This window comes from Pelodiscus sinensis, chromosome 14 (assembly GCF_052426305.1).
Source record: "Pelodiscus sinensis isolate ZL-2025 chromosome 14, ASM5242630v1, whole genome shotgun sequence".
Classification (NCBI taxonomy): domain Eukaryota; kingdom Metazoa; phylum Chordata; order Testudines; family Trionychidae; genus Pelodiscus; species Pelodiscus sinensis.
Genome location: NC_143065.1, coordinates 13,866,273 through 13,882,527, shown reverse-complemented (window position 1 = coordinate 13,882,527; position 16,255 = coordinate 13,866,273). Strand labels below are relative to the sequence as shown.

Genomic DNA, 16,255 nt, shown 5'->3' with positions numbered 1-16,255 from the left:
AAGAAAAAAGTCTCTTGTAGGGATGAAAATTTTTGTTGCTGAAACTGGGTGTTTTTTCTGACACAAGTCACATCGCAGTGTGTACGCTCTTACTGTTTTGTTGCCAAAAAACAGGTTTTGGTGACAAAACTTGGTAGTATAGACAAAGCCTTAGTAAATAAGACAGTATCTCCCTTGACATTTTATTTGCAAAGGACTTGACAGAGCACACAGGGTGCATTGCTAGCATGCATTTTACTGAATCATCACATTTTAAAAATCTTTATGCAATGATGTCAGGACAAAGCTCTGGATTAGCATTCCAATGGCAGCATGCATCCTTTTTTATAGTCATTTGTATGAAGGCCGTTTGCAAACCAGAGAATTATCTATATTTAAAATGAAGGCATTATGATTTCCTCAATCCTGCTAAGGGACTGCAAAATGTAACTTTGCAGCTATACTTCCTGTGCGTGCGTGTGTGTGAACTTCTGCCAAAAAGATCATGAAGAAATGCGGTTCATGATTTTTTCTGCAATGCCTCCTCAGCATGTGACTATTTTAATCTGATTTCCTCCCTGCTTTGTCTTTTTCTATTATGCTGGTTTGCCTTTTTTTTTATTGCATTCTCTTTGTGTGCAGTTGATCAGGTTCAGAGATACTTTTTTTTTGCCAGTTGCTCACATGCATATACGGCGAGGAGCAGACTGACAGCACTTGACATCCCTCTGCTTCCTTATTTCAATATTAACTGTTTACCAGAAGAGAAACAGGTCTGACGCGAGGCTTGGGTTTTTTAGGGTTTTTTTGTTTGTTTGCTTTTTATTTTTTGAGTTAGTGAGGATTGGGTTTTTTTTTCTTTCTCAGTAGCACATCACCCACAAGGAGCTTCCTCAAACTGCCCAGTGCTGTTTTTCTCTTTAAAAGAGACAGGACTGTGGAAGTGTTTCACTTTCTGGTCTGCTGGTGTATAGCAACAGCTGCAAAGCTGAGTGCCGCTGCTACTCTGCTCTCAGAGCAAACCTGTTAAAGGATTTTCCCCCCTCCATAAGTCAATAGGCATGACACAGCTGCAGTTCAAAGATGCATTTTGGGTAAGTGTGCAGTTCCTCTATATTTCCTGTGTTATAACTTCATTTATACATCTGAAAAGATTTTGTATTAATATAATAACAGTTCAGTCTTCAAGTTGAGTTTAGACGCAGATTAAGCTTCCCCCTTCCCCCAAAATATACTGTTTGCTATGACGATCATTTGATCTTTTACAAAAAACACGTTATAAAGCGCTGTGATCAACTCAAACTAAATAACAAGTAACATTCTGATGCTTTATTTCTAAAACTAAGGACTCAAACACTTTTGAAAGGAACAAGGCATAGCTTTTCATGCAGCCCCAAGGGCCCGTGCTTGTAATGAATTGTTGGAATTAGGAAGTTATTGCTCTGAGCAGGTGAACTGTTGCTAATGATTCTGATTTCCCTAATACTTGCTTTTAGAATTTTTGCAGCCTCGGCTGAACCAACAGCCCCACACAGAACCTTCCCATGAAACCACCTGCTCTATGTGTGTATCTAAATTAGATATGCAGAAGGGCATTCAGGTTGCTCAGTATCCCAAACCCTGAGCTGATGAGTCAAGGACTTTTGTTTTAAAAAAATGGAGAAGGACTTAATCCCAAGAATTTGAATAAAAATTTGGGAGGGGGTTAATCTGTGTTTTCATTTCTGGTCCTTTAGTTGTCCTATTTTCAATCTCTTCTCTGCAAACACAAGGGCGAGAAACATTTTTTTTAATGAAAATAATCCCATGAGTGCAGGAGCCGGGGCTTTAAGAAAAACAGCTCATGTTATATGATTCTGCAAACTGAAACAGATATTTCTTCCCCATCCCACTTCCTCTCCACACCTCTCCCCAGCCCTGGAAAGCACCTGCAAAGGATGGGGAGCCTGCATGTGGGAAGGGAGTGCAGATGAGGGCACTACTTTCATCATCCCTTCACTAAACCTGAGGAGAATCCACTTTTAATGTAACTCTTATTCTGTATTAACTTCCATGCAGCTCCCCACAGCACAATGAACCCCCCTGAGATGAAGTGGAGGGAAAGGACCAAAGGCAGAGTTGAGCGGGGAGATAAGGAAAAAGGAGCAGTGTTGTGGTTTAAAAAACAAAAACAAAAAACAAAACCAGAAGTGGCTAACCTACCTAAACTCTGTATCTCCAAAGGAGAAGTAGGCAAACTTCATTTCCTTACATTTACTCTCCACTCCACTACTGAAAGGTGACCAATTCCTTAGCAGCTTGTTTCCACTGGAGTTTTAATGCCTCCTTGTTGGAGAAGGCCCCAGAGCTACTGTGGAAGCACAAACCTTCTGCACTGATAATCCTGATCTCCAGTGAATGTTGGAATATCTATAGTTCTGAGGGACAGCCACTGGGCTCCTTCCCGTGATGGGTGTCAACCCCAAACCCCGCTCTCCAGTGGTTTCCCTGGGTCAGCTTTCCTCCCTTCAGTCATCTTCAGAAAGTTGCTCACAGGAGGAGGTTTGAGCAGTTAAAATACAACCAGAACATACAATAATTAAAGTTCCTCCAATATTGCTAATTCAACTGTGGGTGCACCTAGGAGAGATTGCCCAGGCCTGTTTTTCTGTTAAGGTTGGTAAACGCACTGTAAAATTCAGGGTGAGGAACGTAGCCTGTCGGCTATACTATAGGAACTTCAGCTTCTGCATTTCGAGACTTCTTTTTAAACTGTGCAACTTAAATTTTGCATAATACATTTTTGTATATACCTTCTAGGGGCCAGATCTTCAGTGGGAGTAAATCACTATACCTCTATGGAAGTCCATGGAGCTATGTTGATTTACACCATCTGATAATATGGCCCTAGGGAAGTTTTCATTGTGTTTTTTCCCTAGTAAGACCCATGGTCTGCACTTTGAAATGTTAGTTTTTAAATAACTCCTATTAAGCTTTGAAGTTTACACCTCTTTACACGGGAACATACCTTTATTGTTGCTATTGTTTAACTACAAAGAGTTTTATACCTGGATTAGTTAATAGGGTAGAAATATGTCTGGTGGTTATATCTTCGCAATGAAAAACAGCCCTAAAATCAAAACTTAGAATATACAAGATATTGCACAATATGGCAAGCTCACACAGCTAGGCGCTCTAAGTCACAGGATATGCAGTTAATTTACCATCCATGAGTTTTTGCTATGTCTAATGGCAATACAGGTTTTGGAAGAGATCTGTTGTGTTTCTTTAAATAAGAGATAAATCTCCCTCATTCAGCTTGTCCTACCAACTATGGCTATGTCTTCATGACCAAACATGGTGGTTTTCACATCATGAGATAGCTCCTTAAAAACCTAGTGGAGACCAAGTACAGGTATATTTGAGCTCAGCGTACCTGGTCGAGGTCATGTTAATTATCAGTTATAAGGTAAACACTATGCTTCATCTCCAGTAGGATTTAAATTGAGGCATGGGTCATTTTTAGCTTGTCATAGCTACTTAAAGGCAACACTGTATCCCTCTTAAGTGGCTGACCGTGACAGGGAAATAAAAATTAATTGTACCTTATCTCTGATAAGGTTTTATATGGCGGCAGCTCTCTTGTGTTAGCAACTGTTATACAGTGTTATGTAACAACCTCTCATCCACAGGCTTTTGCAGTGAATACATGTCTTGAGAGCAGCAGATCTGTGCCTATCAGGGTGGGCAGAGAAAAAACGCAGGTTACCCTGCCTCTTACATCAGAGTTGCCCGTATTTGAAAAGCTGAATCCTCTTTCTGGAAAATGAATCATTACAATTGGTTTAATTTTCCATTTCCTCTCCCCAATCAAACGTGGAAAATTTAGCACAGAAATGACTGCCACATTTCAAGCTTCAGCCGTGTTTGCTGAAAACTGAACATGGGGAAAACAAAAGGCTATTAGAATTTTTTATGTGAAGTATTTTTAAAACTGTCTCTGTACAAGAACTGCTAAAAATAATTTATTCACATTGTAAAAATGCACTTTTTTGGCTGAAGTGTCCCATGCTCCAATCTATAAAGTGACACTTTTGGGGACATATGAAGGATGTGAAAATAGATACTTATATAGAAAACCATTTTGCTAACAAAAGCGTAGAATTTACTAGCAGATGAGTGCTCTGCAGTTACCATGTTATACCAAGGTAGCCATGCCATCTTACCAAAGCTATGGGAAAGATAACTTTCCATGTCAGCTGTCACACCTGTACTGTACCATTTCCTTTCCGTTTAATTTCAGCAGGGTTGTTGGTGGGCAGAGGTATGCGAAATAAGGGGTTTTACCGTTACAAAACTGGGATTTCCTCCTGTTGTTTCACTGCCAGAAATCCTGCGGGGAAATGGGGGGGGACTCTTCAGGAGGGTTGCCAGGTGTCCGGTTTTGAACTGGACAGTCCAGTATTTGAACTTTCTATTCGGGAAACAAATTGAGAAAATATAAATGAGAAAATATAAATGTCCGGTATTTTCTAAATAAGATGTAATGTAGATTGTGATGTAATGTCAAGTGTGTCTGGTATTTTTGTCAAAATCATCTTTACTGCAGTCTGATACTGATCAGCCTTACTGCAGTCTGATACTGCAGTCTTACTGCAGTCTGATACTGATCCATTAAAACTGATTGGGGCTTTACCATAGACTGCAATGGAGCAAGAGCTGGCCCTAAATCCTCCTATTTTGACAAAGTTCATCTCCACCATCAAAGCCTTTTAATGCAGCTAACTCTGGCTAGGAACCGGATATAGCGTCTGCTGGTACCATTCAATGCACTTCCTTAATCATCTTGGGAGACAGAGTATAATTTTTAAAAGCATCTCAGTCACTTAGGAGCATGGGCAGCAGGGATAAAAGGCAAGGGAAGTCAATGCCTCCCGTGGGTCTTACCGCTCAACCCCCTCCCCTCATCCTATCCCTATTCTGACCTGGTGACTCTTCCTCCAAAGTGGATCTGTTAACTTAAAAGTAAAAGACTTCCTGCTTGCCAGACCTTTGAGTATAACATTGAACCTGTGATAGAGCAATCAAGTGGTAATGAAACCATTTAACAGGCATGCCGGGCCCTGAATTTACGGACAGAAACAGGTGTGCATTACTCTATCTTCAGGACCTTGGTTTAAATATTTGCTTTAAATATTTCATTAGTTTGTTGTACCTATCCACACATAGATATTTATAGGCACAATCTGAGAATTCAGCTTTAGCCTTAAATGCTTGGCTCTTCAGACATAGCTATTTAAATAAATTCTTCAAAAGACCACCCTTATCTAAAACATACATTTTAATTTTAATTACTATGGCACAAACTTCCTTCCAAAGTCTTCCTCATCTTTCAATCTATCCATACTCTCCTTTCACCCCTGTTGAAGAGAGTCCTTAAAGAGACAACATTCCTTTTCTTCCAGGTAGCTGGACAAATGAGTTTCCCTTTTACTTCTGACAATCTGATGAACTAGTTTTAAGAGAACTGTCCACCAAGATTCTTTACTAAGATATAAAATTCTTTGATATGCCTAAAATTTTTAGAAACATATTTTAAAGATAAACATATAATGAAATTTCATAAACATGTCTTGTTATGAAAATTACACAAAATAAATTGGTGTTTTATTTTTCTAAGAGCAATGAACTTTGTTTTGAACTCACTAAATTGCTCTGACTGATTAATGTCTTTGTTTCAGTGAGTTTAAATATGTAGAAATCTGGAATGATTATGAAGGCTTAACCGTATATTTAAAATATAAAACCAGTTTAAAAATACTGACGAAGAAAATGTAAAACAGAAAGGGCTGCATCATATATTCTGTAATATTTAATGTTGTATTCAGCAGGACAACTGACTTGATCTTGCTACAAAGATTTTTAAACAAATCTGACAAACTTCAGGGTATATAAAAAACCTGTGACTGACATTTTTTATTACCAAATTTAGTGTTTTTAATTAAGTACCTTCTGCATGTCCAGTCTTCACAATCTGGCATGCAAAGGAAAACATGCTCCATTTTCTTTAGAAAGAAATTTTAGAGGAGTGGTGTTTTCCCCAAATGTAATTTGTTACATTTGGATTCAGGAGCCTAGATCTCAAAAGTGACCTAAGCACATATGGCATGATCCAAAGTTCACTGAAGTCAATAGAAAGGCTTCCCATTGACTTTGTCAGGGTTTGAATCAGACCCTGGGAATCTAAACCTAATTTGAAAGTCACTAAAATGGGGGTTCCTAAATGTGGGAACTAGGGTCCTAGATCATTTAGGTGCTATTGAAAATTTTACTAGCAACATGAGGTTCTTATTTCCAACCCTGGACTAAGCATAGCACTTTTAATTTCCGGGGGAAAAAAAGTTAAAAAACAACAATGATCCTGTAGCACGTTAGAGACTAACAAAAACATTTAAATAGTTTCAGAGCTTTCATGAGCACAGCGCACTTCTCCATATTTGTCATCTGAAGAAGTGGATTGTGTCCATGAATGCTTTGATACTATTTATATATTTGTGTTATTCTCTACCGTGTTACAGGACCATTGTTATTTTTTAACTTTTTTTTTAACAGACTAATATGGCTACCCCTCTGAGACTTTTAAACTTCTGGTAATTCATTATCAAATTCACTGGTAAAGAAGCTGGTTCATCTTTCTTATAACTTTATATCAATTCTGTGTAGATACCCTATACAATCTACTGTTGAGGTGAACCTCAGACATAGCTTTGTTTTTTTGATAGCTCTCGATATTTCTACACAGAGGTATGCTGTGTGTAAACAGTGGGTTATAGGTATGTTCATAAACATTTCTATTTCTAATGAGCCTGTGAGCCCTGATATGAATGTGCAGAAACAAACCTAAGGGTACGTCTAGACTACAGGCTTCTGTCGACAAAGAGCGTCTAGACTACATTATGTTCTGTTGACAAAGCAAGCTGCTTTGTCGACATGGTAGTGTAGACGCAAAGGACAGTTTACATGCAATAACACCTTCTGTCGACAGAAACTCTGTCAACAGAAGGCGTTATGCCTCGTAAAATGAGGTTTACCAGCGTCAACAAAACTGCTGAGTTCTGTCGACATTCTGTGGTAGTGTGGACGCAGGTATAGTTTTGTCGACAAAAGTCCACTTTTGTCGACTAAACCCTGTAGTCTAGACACACCCTAAGAGTCCAACATTTCTACAGGCATAATAATAACCATTTGGGAGACGTAGCATACAGAATATTTAATACACACTATTATAAGTGATACTTCATTTTTCAAAAATGTTCTTTTTCTGATTAAACCATTAAACACTCGATATTTGCCTACTTTCCTTTAAGAAGAAGAAGAAAGAGCTGGAAAAGATTGTATTTATGTGTTGCAATGATACAAACACATAATTTGGTGAAGTCTCTCTTTCTACCCATGTCTTTAGGAGGGTGAGGCCTGATTGACTTGTGCTTTATCCAGGAAGGAAGTACTTAATAGAAGGTTAGGCTATGGTTTTGAGTTGAATTGTCTTTCTAAATTTTGTCGCGGGTGCCTAAGGTAGCAGGCCTATATAGTACAAAAGAAGTTCATGTAGTGAGGGCTACTTTGTGCCCATTGAACACGGTGCCCTATAATTCTCTGAAACAAGTATATTGCTTCTAAATTCATCCACAGCAGGAGAAAGCAATTGGGAGAAAAAAGTGTTTTGCTGATTGAAACAATGGGAAGCAGCACCTGAAAGGCTTTGAAAGTTTAGAGTGGACATTTAATACTGGATGCGGTCTCAAGAAGAAGCATTGAGCATTTGCTGGATAGTGAAAATACTACTTCTGAGGAATTTTTTCTGGTCAGAACATAATGAAGTTCCATTGAGCTATGATGGAGTTCTCCATTGCTGCACGACTCCTAGAAAACCTATTAATACTGAGACAAACTTTGAAATCTTTTTTTACTTTCCATCCTTCTGCCATACCAACTAGAAGGGCATGTTGAAGTACACCATCTCTGGGGCAATCTGTTTACCTTGGCATCTTTCCTCCTGCATATGCTATGGAGTGAGATTTGTTAGTAAAAGTCCTGGATGAAAAATTGGTGGACTTGGGAATTATTTTGATTTTCTTAACGAAGTTTGGGCTGCTAAATATGTCTTGCCTGTGTTATAGGAGGCTGATGGTCATTCTTGCAGAGGAAGAATGTAGATTTCCTGAGGTGAGGTTCTGACGGCTAGCTAACCTTTTCCAGATAGCCAGAATGAAGGCCTCTCTTCTTTTCCTGACGCCTTTAGTGTCTCAAACTAAAATAGTGCAGGAGAAGGCGTACAACAGCTTCTTCAGCCATCAGATATGGGACCCTCTGATGTGGTCTTTTCCAGTGAAATACACAATAATACTTTCCTGTGGGAGTGACTGAGTGCAAACAGATCCACAGTCAACAGGTCAACAATCTCCAGGTGATGACTTTGAATGCTGGCTGCATGTAAGCTTCATGCTGGCCCATTATTTTTCTCGTGCTGATCCATCTTGCAGTAGGCCTTTCTTGCTGTGTGGAAAATTAGGAGTCAAGAAGGTTCTTTTCTTTCCTGGATTGCATGAATGTGTGAATGGATGTCCCCTGCTGATGGAGGTAAAACGTTGCCATTTTATTGAGTGACATGATGAGGGAAGCAAAGCCTTTAGTAAACATTATGTTGCTGTCATCTGCAATAAATTGGGATTATCTTCAGACTCCTGGTAAGGCAATATGTCTAAGGATCTTTTGGCATGGTGAGTGGAATATCCATCACTTCAGCCTGAGATCATGGCTACCTCAGGTTTCATCTGCCTTGCCAAAAGAATAAAAGGGGTGTTTTCACAGGGAGCTGTCACTCTTCATGTAAAATCCTAGTGGAGACAAAGCACAGGTACCTTTTATCTTGATGTAGCTACACGAAGGTCAGCCCACACCTGGGACTGATCTAGTGGTTGGCAACCTGCACCAGCTGCATGCAGCCCAGCAGAGTAATCTGATTGTGGGGGGCTGTCAGATGTTTTGCTGATATTGATCATCCATAGGTGCTGCCTCCTGGTGTTTCCAGTGACTATGGTTCTCTGTTCCCAGCAATGAGAGCTATGGAAAGTGGCTCTTCCCACAGCTCCCACTGCCTCCACAGCAGCAAGTGAGAGGCAAGAGATCTATTGAATAGGATTTGTGGCCCTTGCTGCAGAGAAGAATGAAATGAATGGTTGTGCAGATGTCCGTCCCAGGATAGTCTAGCTACATTAACTTTATTTCATTACAACTGACTAGGTTAGTAGTACATTTTCACTGCTCTGTATTTCACGTACAACAAATAGAATTTAGTGGTTTCTACAGGGGAGCCAACAGACTTATTGGGTTCCTGGCTGGGGTTGGAGGGGGGGCTGGCTCTGTGATCCGGGAAGAGATGGGGCTTTGGGCAAAAGAGGCAGTGCTGGGGCAGCCTTCGGTGTCTTCCGGAGTTCACTGGCCCTCCCATCCCCCAGGCAGCCCTCAGAGCTGTCTGGAGCATGCCATGAGGCACTCTGGCAGAGATTTAAAAGACCTGGGGGTCCAGCTGCTGCTGTTCCTGCAGTAGCAGCAGTGGCAGCTGCGAGCCCTGGACTCTTGAATTGTTGAGTCCCAGGGCAATTCCCTCTCCCCACACCCCGGACAGTGTGTGCCTGATCCTCCTGCCACTAGAAGAACAGGGTGGTTCAGTCTAATATTTGTTTGATTTTTTGGGGTGTGTGTGTGTGAAAAATTGTTAAAATGAAGCATCCAGAAGTGTATTGTGAGCCAGTGTTTAGAGCATATGGGCATCAGGACTACAGGATCTCTCCTATGTTTTCTATAGATTCACTTTGTGATCTTTGAGGCAAGTCACATTCGGTATGTCTAGACTGCATCCCTCTGTCAGCAGAGGGATGCAGATTAGGCAGGTCGACATTACAAATGAGGCAGGGATTTAAATATCCCGTGCCTAATTTGCATTAAAATGGCCACCATGCCTTGCTGACTCAGCACTTTGTCGGCAAAAAGTGGCAGTCTAGAAGGGCATCTGTTGAGAAAGATAGCCTTTTTCCATAGATCCTGTAAACCTCCTTGCAGGAGGCATAAGGGATCTGTTGAAAAAGGCTTTCTTTCTCGACAGATCTCCTTCTAGACAGCTGCTTTTTGCTGACAAAGTGCTGAGTCAGCAGAACATAGTGGCCATTTTTATGCAAATTAGGTGCAGGATATTTAAATCCCTGCCTCATTTGCAATGTCGACCTGCCTAATCTGCATCCCTCTGCTGACAGAGGGATGCACACTAGACATACCCCTAGTGTCAGTTTCCTCAACTGGAAAATAAGCAGCAAATTTTTATGTCACAGTGCTCTTATGAACTTTAATGTTTCTCGTTACAGCATGGTAATTCAATACAGCCAGATTTCAGTAGACTTGAGTTGAGTGCAAGGGGAACAGAAAGAGAAACAGCAGACTATGACTCCCTCAGAGAACTGGTGGGCAGGATTCCCTGGGATGCTTACATGAAGGAGAAAGTAGCTCAGGAGAGCTGGCAATATTTTAAAGAAGTCTTATTAAAGGCACAGGAAGAAACCATCCCAATGCACAGCAAAAAAAGCAAATATGGTAGGCAACCAGATTGGCTTACTGGGGACATTATTGGTGACCTTAAACACAAAAAGAAAGCTTACAAGAAGTGGGAACTTGGACAGATGACTAAGAAGGAGTATAAATATATTGCTTGAGAATGCAGGGGAGTTATCAGGAAGGCAAAAGTGCAATTGGAATTGCAGCTAGTAAGGGATGTGAAGGATAACAAGAAAGGTTTCTACAGGCATGTTAGCAATAAGAGAGTGATCAGAGAGGGTGTGGGGCCCTTACTAGATGAGGGAGGTAACCTAGTGACAGATGATGTGGGAAAAGCTGAAGTACTCAATGATTTCTTTGCCTCTGTCTTCAAGGACAAGTCTTCTTGTCCTTGAAGACAAATGCACTAGGCAACACAGTATGGGACGAAGATGGACAGCCCGTGGTGGGTAAAGAACAAGTTAGGAACTATTTAGAAAAGCTAAACATACACAAATCCATGGGCCTGGATTTAATGCATCCGAGGGTTCTGAGGGAGTAGGCAAATGTCATTATGGAGCCTTTGGCCATTATCTTTGATAACTCGTGGAGATTGGGAGAGATCCTGGATGACTGGAAAAAGGCAAATGTAGTGCCCCTCTTCAAAAAAGGGAAGAAGGACAATCCAGGGAACTACAGACGGGTCAGTCTTACCTCAGTCCCTGGAAAAATTATGGAGAGGATCCTCAAGATATCCATTTTGAAGCACTTGGAAGAGGGGAAAGTGATCAAGAATAGTCAGCATGGATTCACGAAGGGCAAGTCATGCCTGACCAATCTGATTAGCTTCTATAATGACGTAACTGGCTTTGTGGATATGGGAAAGTCAGTGGATGTAATATACCTTAACTTTAGCAAAGCTTTTGATACGGTCTCCCACAATATTCTTGCCAGCAAGTTAAGGAAATATGGCTTGGATAAATGGGCTGTAAGATGGATAGAAAGCTGGCTAGACTTTCAGGCCCAATGGGTAGTGATCAATGGCTCGATGTCAGGTTGGTGGTTGATTTCTAGCAGAGTGCCCCAAAGATCTGTTCTTGGACTGATTTTTTTCAACATCTTTATTAATGACCTGGATGAGGGGACAGATTACACCCTCAGCTAGTTTGCAGATGACACTAAGCTGGGGGAAAGGTAGATACGGTGGAGGGAAGGGATAGGGTCCAGAGTGACCTGGACAGATTAGAGGATTGGGCCAAAAGAAATCTGATGAGGTTCAACAAAGACAAGTGTAGAGTCCTGCACTTGGGACAGAAGAATCCCAAGCATTGTTTCAGGCTGGGGACTGACTGGCTAAGTAGCAGTTCTGCAGAAAAAGACCTGGGGTTTACAGTGGATGAGAAACTGGATATGAGTCAACAATGTACTCTTGTAGCCAAGAAGGCTAATGGCATATTAGGGTGCATTAGGAGGAGTATTGCCAGCAGATCCAGAGACGTGATTATTCCCCTTTATTTGGCTCTGGTGAGGCCACATCTGGAATATTGCATCCAGTTCTGGGCCCCCCATTATATGTGGACGCATTGGAGAGGGTCTAGTGGAGGGTGACCAAAATGATAAGGGGGCTGGAGCATATGACTTATGAGGAGAGACTGAAGGATTTGGGTTTGTTTAGTCTACAGAAGAGAAGAATGAGGGGGAATTTGATAGCAGCCTTCAACTTCCTGAAGGGAGGTTCCAAAGAGGCTGGAGAGAGGCTGTTCTCAGTAGTGATGGATGGCAGAACAAGGAGGAATGGTCTGAAGTTACAGTGGGAGAGGTCTAGGTTGGATATTAGGAAAAACTATTTCTCTAGAAGGGTGGTGAAGCACTGGAATGGGTTAACCAGGGAGATGGTGGAATTTCCATTCCTAGATGTTTTTAAGTCTCGGCTTGACAAAGCCCTGGCTGGGTTGATTTAACTGGGATTGGTCCTGCCTTGGGCAGGGGGTTGGACTTGATGACCTCCTGAGGTCTCTTCTAGCTCCATGATTCTTTGATTCTATGATTTCATTTGCACAGAAATATTATTGCAAGCTGGGTACCGCCACTTTTTGACTGAATAATGAGTTCCCAAAGAAATTTAAGAGGAGTCTCGTTCTTTTTAAAGGGAGTGAAATAAAAAAAAAATACATAGAGTAATCAATAAACGAAAAGAGTCATTCACCACTTTTCAGATATGGCATTATGAAATACTGAATGTATGGAAAATGCCTTTGCTGTAACTGTCCAGACTCTATAAAAAGAAAAATATTGAAAGCCAGGAAAATTCTGAAGCAAAATGCAGGACAATGTAGCACTTTAAAGACTAACAAGATGGTTTATTAGATGATGAGCTTTCGTGGGCCAGACCCACTTCCTCAGATCAAATAGTGGAAGAAAGTAGTCACAACCATATATACCAAAGGATACAATTAAAAAAAATGAACAAATATAAAAGGACAAATTCTGGGACACGTTGTCTATGCTTTTGGAATAAAAACCAAGAAACTTCTAGCCTGATGGTATACATCTGGGGTTGTACTGTATATTGTTCATCCAAAATGGGCTAAAATGCTGTGATCTATATTCACACTACCCCTTTAATAAACAAATGTATGAGACCAAATCACCTTGTCATGTGAAACTAGTGCTGAAGTTGTTTTGGGGATAGTTAGGTAACTTGAAGAGAAGTAATAGAGAATCAGCACTCCCCATGGATCTCTTACTCAATGCTGTTTAACCACAACCATTTCTGCCACCATCACTTAGACCTTCTAGTTGTCACAGCTTGTCCAGGCTGTCCTAGGACTCAAAATGACAACCCTGTCCCAATTATACTTACTTTATTGGGCACCAATGGGCAATTTATTTTCTTTTCTCGTGTTCCCTACATTCTCTTTGCATGTACATTTTGGTTAGGCTGGCATAGCTTTTTTACAGATGCCATTAACCACAGCTGGGAAACCTGTTCTTGTCCACAGTAAACTCAATTAGAGCCAAAGATCTAATCTCTTAAGTTTTTCCTCCACTGTAAGGTGCATCATTAACTTTCTCCTCCCCATCTTGTGTCTCAATTTGCCTGGGATCATAGTGGTACAGCCACATTCCTGCTTCTTTGCATTGTGAAATAATTCAAGAGAAATAGTGAGAAAAATGACTTGCATCAACTAACTGAAAGGGCATATTCCCTTGTACTCCTTTGAAGATGCTGTGGAATGCTCTTTGACACTCACTGGGCATTTGTGTGGATAGTACATCAGGTTGCCTAGGACACAGCAGACTTTTGGGTACTTCTACTGGTGGGCTACGTCTACACTGGCCCCTTCTTCGGAATAGGCATGCTAATTTAGAACTTTGGAATAGGGAAGTAGGAATAAGAGATCCTCCGGAATAGGGCTTTATTCCGGAGGATCGCGCCAGTCTGGACGCTCTTTTCCGGCTTTTCCCCAAGCCGGAAAAAAGCGGCGGCCATGTTTATTTAAATCCAGCGGAGGATATTTAAATATCCCCCGCGGATTTCCCTATTCCAAAGTTCTAAATTAGCATGCCTATTCCGAAGAAGGGGACAGTGTAGACGTAGCCTTTATGTTTAGTCAATGTCAACTTTTGGTTTTACTTTCATGCCATTGTGTAGCAGGGTGGATTCTGACTGTCGGATGGTATGTAATATGCTTGTTTCATCTCAGGTGGTTCATCAGTCTTTTGTTGTAAAAAAATTCTCACCAACTACAGCTACATAATGTGAAGCTGGCAATGCTTTTCAATAAGAACATTCGGAGTCCATCTGGGCTGCACCAAAGGTCCACAACTTAGCACTGTAATCATTCAATGGTACTTTGGTGGTCCAGGATAAGAAAGAAAGAAAAAGAATGCTGAAATATGCATCTAGGTTCCAGCAGTTCCTTAAAAAGTTGCCTCTTTACTATAAATTGAGTTCAGTTCTACTTCCATGAGTTAAGAAACTTCACTAAACGAGTCTGCAAAAGAGAAAAGTTTCACAGCTACAGCGAAGCAATCGTGAAGAATGTTTATCTTTGTCTTCAATGAAAACAGCAGTAGTTTTTGCTATAATGCCTTAGAAAACTCAGTAGTAAGGGTTAGAAGAGGGCTTAGAAGAGAGGTGGATAAACCACAGACCATAGACCATATCAGGCCAGCCCCCGAAGTTCCGACCAAGGTGTGGAGCTAGGACAGGCTCCATTAAGCAAACCCAACTTTTTGAGCCTTTCCTCATAGATCATGTTTTGTAGACTTAATAATTTGTCCTTATTGAATTTCATCCTTCAGACCATTTCTCCAGTTTGTACAGATCACTCTGAATTTTAATCCAACCCTTTCTAGCTTGGTAGCATCTGCAAACTTTGTAGGTGCACTATTACTTAAATCATTCACAAAAATATTGAACAGAATCAGACCTAGGACTGATCCCCTGCATGATCCCACTCGAAGCTGCCCTTTCAGCTTGACTGTGAACCACTGATAACTTTCTTGGAATATTTTTCCAACCAGTTATGGATCCACCTTATAATAGTTCCATCTAGGCTATATTTCCCAGTTTATTTATGGGACGATCATGCCAGATAGTAACATAAATCTTATTGAAGTCAATATGTATCATATCCACTGCTTCCCTCATCCATAAGGCTTTTTCACCCAGTGAAAGAAAGCTATTAGTTTGGTTTGATGTGATTTGTTCTTGACAAAGTGTTTTCTTTCTGCTCTGAGGTGTGTTTTTCATTCCCTCCTGAACACCTCATGGAGACCTCACACATAAAACAGTGATTGGAGTCCTCCACTAGACTCTCGTTAACAAAAAGGAACAAAGAACAGATACAAACTTGGAGCCCAATCTTACTCTCACCCATGAATGAGGAGTTCTAGTCACAATAAAAACTCTAAGGCTACGTCTACACTGGCTTGATTTTCTGGAAATGCTTTTAACGGAAAACTTTTCCGTTAAAAGCATTTTCGGAAAAGTGCGTCTAGATTGGCAGGACGCTTTTCCGGAAAAGCACTTTTTCCAGAAAAGCGTCTGTGGCTAATCTAGACGCGCTTTTCTGCAAAAAAGCCCCGATCGTCATTTTCGCGATTGGGGCTTTTTTGCGGAAAACACTACTGTGCTGTCTACACTGGCCCTTTTCCGGAACAGTTTTCCGGAAAAAGTCTTTTGCCCAAATGGGAGCAGCATAGTTTTTCCGGAAAAGCACTGATGATTTTACATTAGCTCGTCAGTGCTTTTCCGGAAATTCAAGTGGCCAGTGTAGACAGCTGGCAAGTTTTTCCGGAAAAGCGGCTAATTTTCCGGAATAACTTGCCAGTGTAGACACAGCCTAAGGGTATGTCTACACTACCACCCTAGTTCGAATTAGGGTGGTTAATGTAGGCAACCGGAGTTGCAAATGAAGCTCGGGATTTGAATTTCCCGGGCTTCATTTGCATATTGCCGGGCGCCGCCATTTTTAAATGTCAGCTAGTTCGGACTCCGTGCCCGCGGCTACACACGGCACGAACTAGGTAGTTCGGAGTAGGCTTCCTATTCCGAACTACCGTTACTCCTCGTGGAACGAGGTGTACCAGTAGTTCGGAATAGGAAGCCTAATCCAAACTACCTAGTTCGTGCCGCGTGTATCCGCGGGCACGGAGTCCGAACTAGCGGACATTTAAAAATGGCGGCGCCCGGCAATATGCA

General features: G+C 41.2%; 1 protein-coding gene across 4 annotated transcripts in view; it reads left to right on the top strand.

Moving 5' to 3' along the window:
• The first annotated feature begins 481 nt into the window (after window positions 1-481).
• Window positions 482-16,255, top strand: part of PSTPIP1 (proline-serine-threonine phosphatase interacting protein 1) — a 104,106-nt gene continuing 88,332 nt past the window's right edge. Inside the window, exon 1 of one of the 4 annotated variants that reach the window (XM_075897378.2) lies at window positions 482-1,073. In XM_075897378.2, the coding sequence (XP_075753493.1) occupies window positions 1,063-1,073 (11 nt within the window). In that variant the 5' untranslated portion in view covers window positions 482-1,062. Of the gene's footprint in view, window positions 1,074-5,743; window positions 8,185-16,255 lie in introns of those variants that run through there. The other 3 variants (XM_006126244.5, XM_075897379.2, XM_075897377.2) reach the window with 3 other exon arrangements.